We start from the raw sequence: 15343 nt of genomic DNA, 5'->3' as shown, positions 1-15343 counted from the left end.
AAAGTTGTGCAAGCGTTGAATTTTGAAAAGAATTTAATATAAGGGAATTTCGATTCATATAAATGTAAAGGCAAGAGATTGTATTAAATTATTGGATAAGTTCCTATCTGTCAATCTAGACTTGTAACATCTGTTGAAAGACAAGTAAATGTGGAGTCATTAAGAGAGAAATTTTCAAAAGAAGAAAAAAAAGTTGTCAAATGACAAATTAATTGGTAAGATAATGATTTATAGTATAAATGTTATTTTTATAATGTACATATGAGAAGTGCCAATTTTTATTACTTGTATTAGAGTGAAAAGTAAATCTAGTTTTTAAGATTTTTTCTATATACTTGTATTATACATTTTCTTGGGTTGTAGTATTACTTTACATGACCTTTCTTTAATTGCAATAGTATATAAGAGGTATATAGATATTCTTTGCATAGTCTGTAAGTAAATTTATTGTAATCTTATTTAATTATTAGGAAAGAAATCAAGCTAAACATAAATATTTAGATTATTGTAACATGGCCTTTTTTACAAACTTTTACTATAGTATTTATGACATAGTTGTTTGATACCTTTATGTGATTTTTTTTTCTTCTTATTGATATAAGGTTAAGGTCATACTATCATTTGGTACGTAATGAAAATGACTCGATTAAACTCGGCCCCTAATGAATCACAAGTCCTCTAATCCACCATTAGCGAGACAGAACCTTTGAAATTGATGTCTATAATGGGGCTTAATTCCACGAAGTCAAAGTCAAAGTCAAAGTCAAAGACACCACATCTAACCACTACTATACGTACACCAATACTTCTTAATAATTTTATATCATACTTATAACCAAGAAAATACAAGTTTATCTTTGTGATAAACAAGTTTCACGGTGAAAATGGGTAAAACCACTACTTGTTTATCACGTAATAGCGGTTTTACTTCATGATAAACGAAATTTGTTTATCACAGAGATTAACTGGGGTAGCTTCTAACCTATGCATGGCTTAAAATCTCACTTATAATAAATTACATATTGGTGTTTTGCACTTTTCATATAGTCAAACTTATACAAATTAATTAAACATGAATAGAAACTATTACATATGTTTAGTTGACAAAAAAAACTAAAAAATTATTTATCCAGTCTTCTTCGGAGTAAGTAGAACTTCATAAAATCATTGAATAACTATCTAAACAATGATCAATTCTTTCCCACAATTAGAGAACTCCCTTATAACTGCATGTTTTGAAGAAGTGATTATCACTAAATAAAATTAATAACACTCATAATGATGATGAAATAAGAATCATTACACATGCTTTACCCCAAAAATATAATAAAATAATTACCATTGATAATAAAGTTTGTATCTAGGAACGGCTAAGAGAAGACCCCATTAGCGGTAAGCCACCCTCAACTAATTATTAATTTATAATATTGGTAAAATTTTAAAAAATCGTTATGGAATAATATAGTCGTATTCAACTACAACGGCTAAGTCGGATGTTGTGGAGCCCACTTATCAAAATCTACCGACCACTCCTTCTAAGCTAAGTGTTGGCCCATGCGAGGTCGGCAATATGATGGGATGTTAACATGTTTAATCGATTATAATTGATGTTGTGGACTCTATTTATTTAGAATCTACAAATGTAAATAATATTTATAATAAGATAGCCAAGTTTAGTAACTTAATGACGAATAGAATAAAAGTGAGGTTTAATTATCTTATGTTAAATAACAATGTAGGGGAGGATTATGCATCCCAAAACATATTTAAATCATAAGTAGTTTTGATTATAGAATGGTTTAATTATATTATGTTGATATTGTGAAAGTATATAAATCAAGACATATGCAAAAAGATCACATTACAATTATATTTCATTACGTATAAATTATAATATGTGGCTAAAGAGAAGAATAGTGTTTTTGTGCGAATGAGCTATAAGAACCTACAATTAGGATTAGGGGTGAACTTGTAGCATATTGTACATAAATCTTCAATCTTAAAACTAGGCATATGCGAAAAAGTGTAAAAATCACAAACGCTACAATATTAAGAGAGCAAAGGAATTATTGAATTTTAATTGATTCAATAATAATAGAAGTAGAAATCAAATTGATGGATAAAGTCATTTTGGTAAAAGATCCGTTTTTAATTAAGTCCTCATTTCCTTCCTCTTCCATTGCAAGAGAGGCTTCAACCAAGTCTTTCTCAAAAGTCAAAACTATCCCATTCATTCCATTCCTTTCTTTTGTTTAAACTCCATTTTTTTACTGCCTCTGTTTTTTTTTTAAATGACACATTTTGACTTTAGCACTATTCACACTCCCCTTTAACCGTGTTTTGTGCTTTATATGTAATGAAAAATAGTCATGTATAATCTTTTAGATTCGTCACGATATATATTTTCAAAATACAAATTTTCATAATTTTTGCTTATCGGTAATTAAAGATATGAATGGTTAAAGTTATACATTGGCAAACGTGACTAAAAAAACGTGTCAACTAAAAAGAAACGGAGGAAGTATATCTTACCACAGTAACTTATCCTCTGTCAAGTCTCTTATCCTTTGTCGAGTCTTTCTAACACTCAATCATCCCCTTCCCTACGATAAGTCCAAGTGAACATCTTTCCCTGGAAGTTGATATCATGTAGATCATTTATATCTTTCCATTCATTAAAACAGTTCGCTCCTCTAATATTCGTTTTATGTTTACCATCTTTTTTCATGAAAAGAGTACTCAACTTTAAAATCCCCTAGAATAATATTTGGTATTCCTAAACTTAATTTAGTCCAATTGTTAAAACTTTCCCAAATCTCGTCCCTGATAAACAATTGGGCTACCAATACAACAAAATAAATCTCCAGTTTCCAAAAAACGAGTCAGAAACATGAACTACAGCGAAATTAAAACAAGAAAAGACAATCATAAAATGATTTGTAATGTTCTTGCCTAATATTGAAAGCTCAGACCTCTTAAATCTATTGTAAACAAAACTTTTGGGTTCCATGATCACTCATCTTCCTGGCTTCTCAGCCTTGCAAGCTTGTTGGTGACAACAACATCAAGCTGTGCAGCACGCTCGACAATATCTTTTCTCTTTTTGGTTGAGATATTGTGAGCAATCTCAGCGCAGTAAGTCCTGAAATATACAATGTATACCAGTCAGCAAATACATGAAAAAGAGAACAAGGTGTGAAAGCAAAAGGTATCAAAGAATATAAAGGGCAATCTGTTACCTGTTGTGCATCATCAGAAGTTCAAGGTCACCGACATTATGCACAACAAACTTCTTGAAGCCATTGGGGAGGAAGTGACGTGTCTTCTTGTCAGACCCATATCCAATATTTGGCATAAGAGTCACTCCCTTGAACTTTCTTCTCACTCGCGAATCAATACCTTTTGGCCTACGCCAGTTAGTCTGCAAATGTACAACCATTCAGATTAATGAGACATTTGATGAAACAACTTCAGAGTAAAATGGCACAAGAACGGAGTTTTTTTGATACATTTGTATGGCCTCAGAAGAAACAGCGCCATACAAGGAAATACCCTACCCTAGACCAGTAACAGGGCATATAAACAAGGTATATAACCCATGTGGCTAGCATTTTCACAAAACATTCTCAATCCTGGCAGCATGCATATCAAAGTAAAACACGTGCTAGAAACTAATCATGATTATTAAGCATTTAGTGAGTGTGCATCCAGTATCGATTGTGCTATAGATTACTTTTGCAAAACAATTAGGTGGAAAATTCAAACTAATGTACACAAGTCTGACTTGAGAACCAAAAAGTGACATTTTAAAATACAGCCCCGAGTTACTAAATTACAGATAATACAAATTCAATCACAAAAGATAAAAAAAAGACCTAACAAGGCTCTATCAACTTCACATTGAAATTAGTTTAAGTTTAATATAAAGTTCTAACCAATCATAGTCAAAAAATGCATTACGCGCCCTGAATTTTTGTATAAAAACATCACAAATTCACAAGTCAAAACATGCATAGCCTACTAAAAGTTTCAGATTAGATAGACTGGTAGACATGGATAATCAAGCGCCAACCCACATACAGGAAAAACTACCAAAATTTGGACTTCAACATTAGGCCAGGTCATAATAGAATACCAAGGTGCAAGCTTCACACATTAAAATCAGAACAAGGATGCCATACTTTTGTGTTTAGGCCCATCTACTTATTTACTAGCCCGTGATACGGATTTAACTACAAATATTACAGAGTATATATTACTTGTACTATATAAGAATACAAGAGATCAGCTACAAGTCTATAACACAAAAAAGAAATTAATAAACAGGATGCCTCTAATTCAATCCCGAAATCTTGCCACCATCATTATATACCACTCATAGGTCATAATTAATCCGTGATATACCATATGCCACTTATTATAATTCATCATCGATACATCATACGCCACTATACCCAACTAAGTCATCACAATATAGATCACCAATACACTAATCTACACCAAACAAATTGTATCCTGTAATCTTCCTAGCTTATGAATAATTAAGCAACCAGCCAAACAAATTGTAATTTGTAATCATCCTAGCCTCTTAATTAATCAACCAACTCATATGAATTTCATCTCGACAATCATACCACTCGGCATAAATACTACCATTTTCACATAGAAATTGACTAAAAACAACATTAAAATAGAAAATAAAAAAAAAAAAACTTTGTTGCAAACGTTATACCTTCACACAGATTTTTCGGTCGGATTGGGGTCTCTTGAACTGCTTGACCCTCTTCTTCACTATCTTCTTATCAAGTTTGGGAACAGCCATTGCTTATTTCTACGAAATTAACAAAAAATATACTACAAATAAATATTGATCCATGTATATATATCAACTTTTCACAATTTTAATCCATGTATTATTTCATATAATAGTTGTGCACTATACATTCGATTACAGCCTACAAAATACACTATGCATTCAACAGAGTATAAGGTTATTCTGACAACTTATTAGTAGCAGCAAACGAAAATGGATTAATCTAAGTTTATAACAGGCTCATGGCATAGCATGAACCAACAATGAAGCTTGAAGACTTGAAATAAAAATGCAACCTTATAATATAATCAATAATTTGCAAGATAAATTAAGCCATAATTTTAAACTGAAAGTAGCTTTAAATCTTGTTAAAACAGCAAATGAAATTCGTAAATTGCAAAAATATAACAACAATTAGGTCAATCTCTCAAATAAAAGGGTTGTCTATAAATCGCATTATTTTAAAAAAAAAAAAAAAAAATTAGCTTTAAATCTGGTTGAAACAGCAAATAAAGTTCGTAAATTGCAAAAATAAAACAACAATTAGGTCAATCACTCAAATAAAAGGGTTATACTATAAATCGCATAAATTTTAACAAATATTAACTTTAAATCTGGTTGAAACAGCAGATAAAGTTCGTAAATTGCAAAAATATAACAACAATCAGGTCAAACACTCAATAAAAGGGTTACTCTACTCTATAAATCCCATAATTTTAACAAAAATTCTACAGCTTAATCATCAATTCTAATATTCAATGCAACACAGAAAATTCGAAAAAAAAAAACGAATTGTTCTGCACTTTAACAGGAATTTCAAAGCTTTAATCCAAATATAAACAACAAATACAGCAACGACTACAAAAATTAAGCAAAATTGAAAAATCAAATATGAAATTGAGAAGAAAGAAGAGAGAGAACCCTGTGATGGAAGCAGAGGAGAGAGAAAAGTGGACCGCCGCAGAGTGACAAGTGAAGCCGACGAAGAAGGAGTTGCGAAGTGATTATAAGACTAAAACCCTAATTTTTTAGCAGTGGGCTAATGTATGGGGCCTGAACTATAAACCAAGAACATTTTTAGTTATGGGCTTTTTATCATAGTTTGTAGAATTACAACAATGCAAATTTTTAATTTTTTTTGTGGAGGTGAGCAAAATTGAATAAGATAGTCGAGCTTAGTTAATTAATGATGAATGAATGAAATAAAAGTGACGTTCAATTAATTAAAGATGAATATAAAAAATTATACACTTTTGTCCAAGAAATGAAACATAGGGTAGGATTAAGCATTCCGAAACATATTTGAATCATAAGTAGCTTTGACTATAGAACGATATGATTATGTTATATAGATACTAGGTTAGATCTCGTGCCATGCACGGTAATTTTTAATAATTACTCTATAATTATTAACACTATATATAATTATAAAAATAAATCTATTTAAGTTACTATTTTATAAAATGAATTAATTATGAAAGAGTTTATTATTAGCAAAATAGATAGATAATTTAAAATACACATATATGTATATTTATATATATATTTCACTAACTAATTTATATCATTTCCTCTTTTGACCAAATGAATATCTTACAACTATGTATCTAATTCATAAATACTTACTTTTTACATACTATTAATCCATTCCCTCTTATGCTGTATTTATTTTTCTTCACAATAATCAACTGGCTTAGAAAAAAATTCATATCTTTTCTAGCAAGCTTTTCAAACATAATTAAATACAAAAATATTTATAAAAAAAAAAAAAAAAAAAAAAAACTAATCCTTGTTGTAAAATTGGTAAGAGTAGTATATAGCACTATGTATGTCACAAAAATTATGTAAAGAATTTGATTTTCATTTTTGTAACTTTAGCTTATGGTATCAATATATATAGTGGAAGGATACATTAAATCTTTTTAATCTTCTATTTATATACTTCGTATAAGATTTGTTTCCTAAAAGTTGTTTTTTTTGTTGACACACCAGAAAATGACACGTGTCATTGCTGGTGTGTCTTTTAGTATATAGTTATTGATGATTGTGAAAGTAAATATATCAAGACGAATGCAAAAGGCTTACATTAGTTATATTTTATTTATTACTTATAAATTATAATATGTGGCTAAAGAGTAGTATAATATTTTTGTGCGAACGAGCTACAAGAGCAATACAAACTACAGTGGGTGAATCTGTGGCATATTGTATACAAGTCTTCAATCTTAAAAACACTAGGCCAAAACCTTATTGGTGTCAAAGAGTAAAATGCGAATAGTGTAAAAATTACAAACGTTGCAATATTAAGGGAGCAAAGAAATTATTGAATTTTAAATGATTCAATAATAATAGGAGTAGAATTCAAATTGACAGAAGGTTTGATTTTTATATATATTAAATGAAGAGTCCTCACCATAATTTTTTCCGGCTTGCTAGTTCATTAAATCCTTAAAATACCTTTGAATTATAAAAAGTTAATTTTGATACATGGTTAGTGGTTGTATTGTTGTAAGTGTATAGAAAATATGTATTCGTGCTGAAATAGTAAATTACTGAGATGAGAGGTGTATTTATAAAGAACATGTCAAAATTTGGAATTTAGATGATCCCCGCAAGTCTTCGTGCTTATTAGTGCACGCTTGAAGCTTTGAAGTTAGTTGCATGGTGAAGCAATGGCCATTGCCTAGCACAAGCAAGGGGTGCAGGTGTCAAGGACCGCTAACTACTGCTAATCCACACATCACATATTTATATTTCCCAAACTATATGTAACTCTAGTTACAACCTCTGCATTGGTATCAACAAGCTTTTATAATTTTGTAGGCCTCACATAACATTTCGTGTGTTTTGTGTTAATATTGTTAGGACGATTTGCAATTCCATAGATTCATCACTCAATCTCTCGTTCATTCTTCCAATTTCCAATTTTCATTCTCCATTGCCCATCATCCTCAAATATAATTGGTTGGTGGATTTTTTTTTTCCTATTTAGTTTGGACATGGATGATTAAGTTTCGGAATTTGATTTTCTTGATTCAAATGATTTTGGGTAGTTTCATGAAATTAGCTTTTACTAAAATGGCTAATTCAACAAAATATGATTTTAATGAAGTCTCATCATTCCTCATCATTTCCTTCCTCTTCCAATGCAAGAGAGGCATCCACCAGGTCTTTCTCAAAACTATCCCATTCCCCATTCCATTCCTTTCTTTTGTTTAAACTCCATTTTTGTACACTATCCTACGTTGCCACTCCAACTCTCAATTTTGTAATTCCACTTTTATATTGTCTTTCCTGGGTTCAGATTTAGATAACTAGAGCGTAACCAGAAATTTGATTAGGATGGTGATCCATGGTAGCATGAGTTAACTACTTTGCCCAGCTTGTGTTTGCATATCCTTCGTCGATCATCCCCTTCCCAACCATTAGTCCAAGTGAACATCATCCCCCGGAAGTTGATATCATATAAAGCATTTATACCTTTGCATTCATTAAAACAGTTCGCTCCTCTAATATTCATTATATATTTACCAGCTTTTTTTCACGATAAGAGTACTTAATTAAAATCCCCTAGAATGATAGTTGGTATTCCTAAACTTGATTTAGTCCAATTTTTAAAACTATCCAAAATCTCGTCCCTGTTAAACACATTAAACAAAATAAATCTCCAGTTTCCAAAAAACGAGTCAGAAACATGAACTACAGCGAAATTAAAACAAGAAAAGACAATCATAAAATGATTTGTAATGTTCTTGCCTAATATTGAAAGCTCAGACCTCTTAAATCTATTGTAAACAAAACTTTTGGGTTCCATGATCACTCATCTTCCTGGCTTCTCAGCCTTGCAAGCTTGTTGGTGACAACAACATCAAGCTGTGCAGCACGCTCGACAATATCTTTTCTCTTTTTGGTTGAGATATTGTGAGCAATCTCAGCGCAGTAAGTCCTGAAATATACAATGTATACCAGTCAGCAAATACATGAAAAAGAGAACAAGGTGTGAAAGCAAAAGGTATCAAAGAATATAAAGGGCAATCTGTTACCTGTTGTGCATCATCAGAAGTTCAAGGTCACCGACATTATGCACAACAAACTTCTTGAAGCCATTGGGGAGGAAGTGACGTGTCTTCTTGTCAGACCCATATCCAATATTTGGCATAAGAGTCACTCCCTTGAACTTTCTTCTCACTCGCGAATCAATACCTTTTGGCCTACGCCAGTTAGTCTGCAAATGTACAACCATTCAGATTAATGAGACATTTGATGAAACAACTTCAGAGTAAAATGGCACAAGAACGGAGTTTTTTTGATACATTTGTATGGCCTCAGAAGAAACAGCGCCATACAAGGAAATACCCTACCCTAGACCAGTAACAGGGCATATAAACAAGGTATATAACCCATGTGGCTAGCATTTTCACAAAACATTCTCAATCCTGGCAGCATGCATATCAAAGTAAAACACGTGCTAGAAACTAATCATGATTATTAAGCATTTAGTGAGTGTGCATCCAGTATCGATTGTGCTATAGATTACTTTTGCAAAACAATTAGGTGGAAAATTCAAACTAATGTACACAAGTCTGACTTGAGAACCAAAAAGTGACATTTTAAAATACAGCCCCGAGTTACTAAATTACAGATAATACAAATTCAATCACAAAAGATAAAAAAAAGACCTAACAAGGCTCTATCAACTTCACATTGAAATTAGTTTAAGTTTAATATAAAGTTCTAACCAATCATAGTCAAAAAATGCATTACGCGCCCTGAATTTTTGTATAAAAACATCACAAATTCACAAGTCAAAACATGCATAGCCTACTAAAAGTTTCAGATTAGATAGACTGGTAGACATGGATAATCAAGCGCCAACCCACATACAGGAAAAACTACCAAAATTTGGACTTCAACATTAGGCCAGGTCATAATAGAATACCAAGGTGCAAGCTTCACACATTAAAATCAGAACAAGGATGCCATACTTTTGTGTTTAGGCCCATCTACTTATTTACTAGCCCGTGATACGGATTTAACTACAAATATTACAGAGTATATATTACTTGTACTATATAAGAATACAAGAGATCAGCTACAAGTCTATAACACAAAAAAGAAATTAATAAACAGGATGCCTCTAATTCAATCCCGAAATCTTGCCACCATCATTATATACCACTCATAGGTCATAATTAATCCGTGATATACCATATGCCACTTATTATAATTCATCATCGATACATCATACGCCACTATACCCAACTAAGTCATCACAATATAGATCACCAATACACTAATCTACACCAAACAAATTGTATCCTGTAATCTTCCTAGCTTATGAATAATTAAGCAACCAGCCAAACAAATTGTAATTTGTAATCATCCTAGCCTCTTAATTAATCAACCAACTCATATGAATTTCATCTCGACAATCATACCACTCGGCATAAATACTACCATTTTCACATAGAAATTGACTAAAAACAACATTAAAATAGAAAATAAAAAAAAAAAACTTTGTTGCAAACGTTATACCTTCACACAGATTTTTCGGTCGGATTGGGGTCTCTTGAACTGCTTGACCCTCTTCTTCACTATCTTCTTATCAAGTTTGGGAACAGCCATTGCTTATTTCTACGAAATTAACAAAAAATATACTACAAATAAATATTGATCCATGTATATATATCAACTTTTCACAATTTTAATCCATGTATTATTTCATATAATAGTTGTGCACTATACATTCGATTACAGCCTACAAAATACACTATGCATTCAACAGAGTATAAGGTTATTCTGACAACTTATTAGTAGCAGCAAACGAAAATGGATTAATCTAAGTTTATAACAGGCTCATGGCATAGCATGAACCAACAATGAAGCTTGAAGACTTGAAATAAAAATGCAACCTTATAATATAATCAATAATTTGCAAGATAAATTAAGCCATAATTTTAAACTGAAAGTAGCTTTAAATCTTGTTAAAACAGCAAATGAAATTCGTAAATTGCAAAAATATAACAACAATTAGGTCAATCTCTCAAATAAAAGGGTTGTCTATAAATCGCATTAATTTTTTTAAAAAAAAATTAGCTTTAAATCTGGTTGAAACAGCAAATAAAGTTCGTAAATTGCAAAAATAAAACAATCAGGTCAAACACTCAATAAAAGGGTTATTCTACAAATCCCATAAATTTTAACAAAAATTCTACAACTTAATCTTCAATTCTAATATTCAAGGCAACACAGAAAATTCGAATAAAAAAGAAGGGATTTTTCTTTATTTAAACAGGAATTTAAAAGAATGAAAACCAAATTTAATCAACAAATACAGCAACGACTACAAAAATTAAGTGTAAACGAAGAATCTTACATGAAATTGAGAAGGAAGAAGAGAGAGAAACTTGAGATTGAAGCAGAGGAGAGAGAAAAGTAGTGCAGAAGTGATAAGTGAAGAAGACGAAGAAGGGAAGTGATTATAAGACTAAAACCCTAATTTTTTAGCAGTGGGCTAATGTATGGGCCTGAACTATAAACCTAGAACATTTTTAGTTATGGGCTTTTTATCATAGTTTAGAATTATTATACAAACTTTTACCTACACTCTACTGTAGGTAGAATTCCCTACACCCCCTCCTCACTGTATCACCCTACACCCTTCCCCACTACATCTCCCTCGAGAAAATATCTGTTAATATGCCATATTAACAGCGGCCATTTATATGGGGTCATCCGCGTCATTTTTTCAAGTATAGTAAGGGTAAATTCGTCAACAACAATTGCTTCCTTAACTGAAGAGTAGCGGCATCAATTCTTTCTAGACTAACGTCCGTAGACCCCATATGTTGAACCCGTTTGAAATTATTATGACCCCGTTGGTAATTTCCCCTTCCAACTTCCCCATTCCTCATCTTACTTCAGCTCCTGGCAATGGACCTAGCACTAACTTCGTGAAGAATTGACGCGAATTCAGTTGCTAAATGTTGTGGAGTCGAATTGCAGTACCGAACATAAAGGTGTAAGGAGCTCAGGCAGCGATTGTAGTATTGAAAAAAAAAAGAGCAATTCAAGAGGTCGGGGAGGAGATTGAGGAGGGGGGCCTAGGGTTTCGGAAGGTATGTGTCGTATCCTCTATTATGACCTGTTAATCCGGTGTTTAGGTTTGATTGTGGCTTGAATTGTTTATGTGACACGATTTGGTTTATCTCAATCATATTTAATGTAATTGATATGGAATTAAATGTGTTTAATTGATGGTGTAATTGCTATGGGTTAAAATGTGCAATGATGGTGAAAAGGAATTCCATAGCAACACTTAGTTCGCAGTGAGCATGGTTGCAATTGGGATTGAAATAGAATGCTGATAGTTTAGTTATTTGATTGTGCCCAGGATTGTTGTTGATAAGTGAATGGATAAATTGCTTGCATAGTGAATTAAAATGCTATGGATTTAAAATTTGGTATATTGAAGGTTGATTAGTGAATGGATAAATTGAATGGCGTAATGAATTGAATTGCTATGGATTTAAAATTTGGTTTGTTGAAGGTTGATAATTGAATGGATAAGTAGCTTGCATAATGAATTAAATTTCTATGGATTTAAAATTTGGTTTGTTGAAGCTGGGTTGATATGGAATTAAATGCATGTTGAAGGTGTAAATGAATAACGCAGTAACAGGTGGTAGTGAGTTAGGTTGAAATCGAGTATGGCAGTACATGGGAATGAACTTGTACAATGATAGTGTATTGATATAATTTTTAGTTGGAATGATTATTGTGGAAAGGAATTTCTTTCCAAGAATTAGAGGAAGTATGGATTCATTGGGGAATTCGAACCAGAAGCGAAAAATATGCAGAAATGGATTTATTTCTGGGTAGATTATGCAACTTATGCTACAGTATATACTGATATATTCACGTCCCTATCAATTAAGTGAGGTAATGTTTGTAAGTAAGTAAATAAAATCAAAATTGATTTTGTCAGGATGGAGGATCGGGTCACATAAAGAAGCTTTATCCAGAGATATTCAAGGTAATTATAAGTATTGTTTGTTGCACAACTGTATTTATGATCATTAAATTGGTTAATATAGTGTCATGTTCCTGTAGGATGACTCTTTAAGTGTTGGTGGGGAAGTGAAAAGGAAAGGTGAAGTGTTGGTACAACATTTGAAGGCTCGATGTAGGGTAAGTGCTTAATTGCATATGAATTTGCATTATTAATATGTTATGATGTGGTTGACCTGTTGTAGGCTACAAGTAGGCTGAAATTTGTGAAATGCTTAGCTTTTGTGGAATTGTTTTCCTTTGATGTGATGCATATCTATTATAGCCAGCTAATACAAGTTGTCGGATAGAGTCGTTTGGTAAAATATGCAAAAAATTCGACAAGTAACGTAAGTGATAGGTTGGTGAAATGGGGTTTGCTGGGCTGTGAAAAGTTGGAGGTGATATGAACCTCCCAAGACAATTGGCATACTAGTTGATGACTCAAATTGATCCTTTTAATTGTACTCTAACTAGCCGAGACGGGAGAATTTTTAGGCTGTCGCAAAATTAGGTTCATTGGGTCTTAGGCATTCCTAATGGCGGACTGCCTGTCCCAACATACCATACATTGGACAATGAAATGTCAAAAAAGGTAAAAAAAAAAAAAAAAAAAACTATGGAGATTGATGGTAAATCCTGGAATAATAAGTCCATTAAAACTGGACGTGAGTACATATTTGAGGGCATTCCAGTTAATGCTGAACTGATTGGTCGGGTCGAGGGAAAATGGGAGGAAGATCAGGCGGATGAGTTCAAGACAATTTTCTTGTTGTTGTCGCTTGAGATGTTGTTATGCCTTAATCAATCGTCGAGGTTGGCCACTGATCTGGTGCCATCATTAACGTCTGCTTCCAAAGCTGCTGAATATGAATGGTGTAGCCTTATGTTAAAGAAGCTCATGGATAGTGTAGTGACGGTTGCGTGGCGGTTTTACTCATCTGGCTTTTCTAGTGGATGTGTTGGTTGCCTCATCTTTATTGTGGTATGTGACTTTTTAGTGGCTTGGTAAGTTTGTTTGGGTTGGAGTAACCATTTAATAGAGATCTCTGGTTGTAACAGGTTATGTATCTAGATCGATTGAATAGACATCCTGTACAATGGGGGTATTTCCCGAGGTTGGAGGTTTAAAACATGGAAGAGATAAGTATAGCAATTAGAGAAGATCGTCTCCCAAATGGGGGTGGCTTTGGATAACTTGGGGTAAGATTCTAGCTATTGTACTTGCAATTAATTATCAAATTTGTTTGTTATATTGATTGTGAGGTTTGTTTATAAGACTTTGGATGTGGCATACGGTGAAAAGCATCCTACGGAGGCAAGGGACAGAAATGGGCCTCGGGGGTCAACGAAGGTGGTGACAAACTTTATGTTGAGATTAAAAAAGTGCAACTACTGTTTAATATGCAATTTTCACCTATGTACACTTGTACAGGTTGAGAGATTGGGTAGTTTTAGTGTTTGTTATAGGAGTAAGGGTGCGCGAAAACGAACCCCCAAAAGTAAGAATCAGAGGTATAACACAAGGAATATGAAGTATGCAGAGGCAGATTTCAGCTACCATGAAGAGTGTACTGGGGAGAAGACAATCTTATCACCTGGCAAAGACAAGATGAGCTTGCTGAACACTGTTGACCCATAATGCTTTAGAATGGATAACTTGAAGAGGTATGTGAAGGGGTATGGTTTACACTGATTCATTAATTCTAAAACATGTTTTTTGGTTTCATGTTTAATTTAGTATATGTAACAAATTTTAATTGACATCTTTGGTGTAATTAGGTGGATAACAGTTGAAGCTGTATACACACTACAAAAAATTACGTCATGGGTTAGTGTGCATTTGCAATCATTGATGAAGTTCAGATAACAAAGGCTAACTTCTGTTGTTCTGCCTTAGGTTATAAGGTCGGTTAATTCAATGGACTTTCCTTGTGCAGCAGGTCCCTCATTCTTTTCGTCATTGTCAGTTTGTTACATGTGGTGTTATTATTGTTTATTTCAACATTTGTCATTATACAAACAATAATGTCTTACCCCTAACCCAATCTTGCCTTACCAGGGTGAGGTAGTGTTGTTTCCGGGTGGAATTGGTGCATAGTCTAAGTCCAAAGGGTCAATTAAGCGTTTTATACGTAGTCAATGCTGTGCGTACTTGGCCATTGTGTCCGAGGTACTTCTATCTAAACGAGAGCATCCTCTTAGTCCTCATAAATTATGCCGTATATCATTATGTTTATGCTGCTATAGGTGTATTTGGGTAATTGGTTTTATATTTCTTGACATCTTCATATGAATAGGTTTTTGCCGCTCCAGTTTTTTCCTCTCCATTGTTGTCTCGTGTCTGTGTTGTTGTCAAATTTGGAAATGTGGAAGACCTTTTTCTGATACACTCGAACTCAGTGGCACCAAATATAAATGTGATTAAGAAGCGTGTAAGTGGTTAAGGCAAGAAGTGTGTATTCCATCAACTTTTTTACT

The 15343-nt window shown here is 32.8% G+C and overlaps 2 protein-coding genes across 2 annotated transcripts; both read right to left on the bottom strand.

Moving 5' to 3' along the window:
* Positions 1–2742: 2742 nt before the first annotated feature.
* Positions 2743–5853, bottom strand: LOC110721876 (60S ribosomal protein L32-1). The gene is made up of 4 exons (XM_021901095.1): positions 5735–5853; positions 4733–4831; positions 3240–3421; positions 2743–3142 (listed from the first exon to the last, which is right to left on the bottom strand). The coding sequence occupies exons 2-4, from the start codon at positions 4820–4822 to the stop codon at positions 3013–3015; spliced, it is 402 nt and encodes a 133-aa protein (XP_021756787.1). The 5' UTR covers positions 4823–4831; positions 5735–5853; the 3' UTR covers positions 2743–3012.
* A 2620-nt stretch (positions 5854–8473) lies between these two features.
* LOC110721877 (60S ribosomal protein L32-1) lies at positions 8474–11209 on the bottom strand. The gene is made up of 4 exons (XM_021901096.1): positions 11190–11209; positions 10349–10447; positions 8857–9038; positions 8474–8759 (listed from the first exon to the last, which is right to left on the bottom strand). The coding sequence occupies exons 2-4, from the start codon at positions 10436–10438 to the stop codon at positions 8630–8632; spliced, it is 402 nt and encodes a 133-aa protein (XP_021756788.1). The 5' UTR covers positions 10439–10447; positions 11190–11209; the 3' UTR covers positions 8474–8629.
* Between the last annotated feature and the right edge of the window lie 4134 nt (positions 11210–15343).

Source organism: Chenopodium quinoa, unplaced genomic scaffold (genome assembly GCF_001683475.1).
Source record: "Chenopodium quinoa cultivar QQ74 unplaced genomic scaffold, ASM168347v1, whole genome shotgun sequence".
NCBI classification, from domain to species: Eukaryota; Viridiplantae; Streptophyta; class Magnoliopsida; order Caryophyllales; family Amaranthaceae; genus Chenopodium; species Chenopodium quinoa.
This window is presented reverse-complemented; position numbering and strand designations above follow the sequence as displayed.

Bases quoted from the DNA above. Each gene is read 5' to 3' on its own strand.
- LOC110721877 (XM_021901096.1), bottom strand. From the start codon at position 10,438: ATGGCTGTTCCCAAACTTGATAAGAAGATAGTGAAGAAGAGGGTCAAG. The intron at 9,039-10,348 runs GTATAACGTTTG...GTACATTTGCAG, and splicing joins ACCGAAAAATCTGTGTGAAG to ACTAACTGGCGTAGGCCAAA. The intron at 8,760-8,856 runs GTAACAGATTGC...TGTATATTTCAG, and splicing joins CTTCTGATGATGCACAACAG to GACTTACTGCGCTGAGATTG.
- LOC110721876 (XM_021901095.1), bottom strand. From the start codon at position 4,822: ATGGCTGTTCCCAAACTTGATAAGAAGATAGTGAAGAAGAGGGTCAAG. The intron at 3,422-4,732 runs GTATAACGTTTG...GTACATTTGCAG, and splicing joins ACCGAAAAATCTGTGTGAAG to ACTAACTGGCGTAGGCCAAA. The intron at 3,143-3,239 runs GTAACAGATTGC...TGTATATTTCAG, and splicing joins CTTCTGATGATGCACAACAG to GACTTACTGCGCTGAGATTG.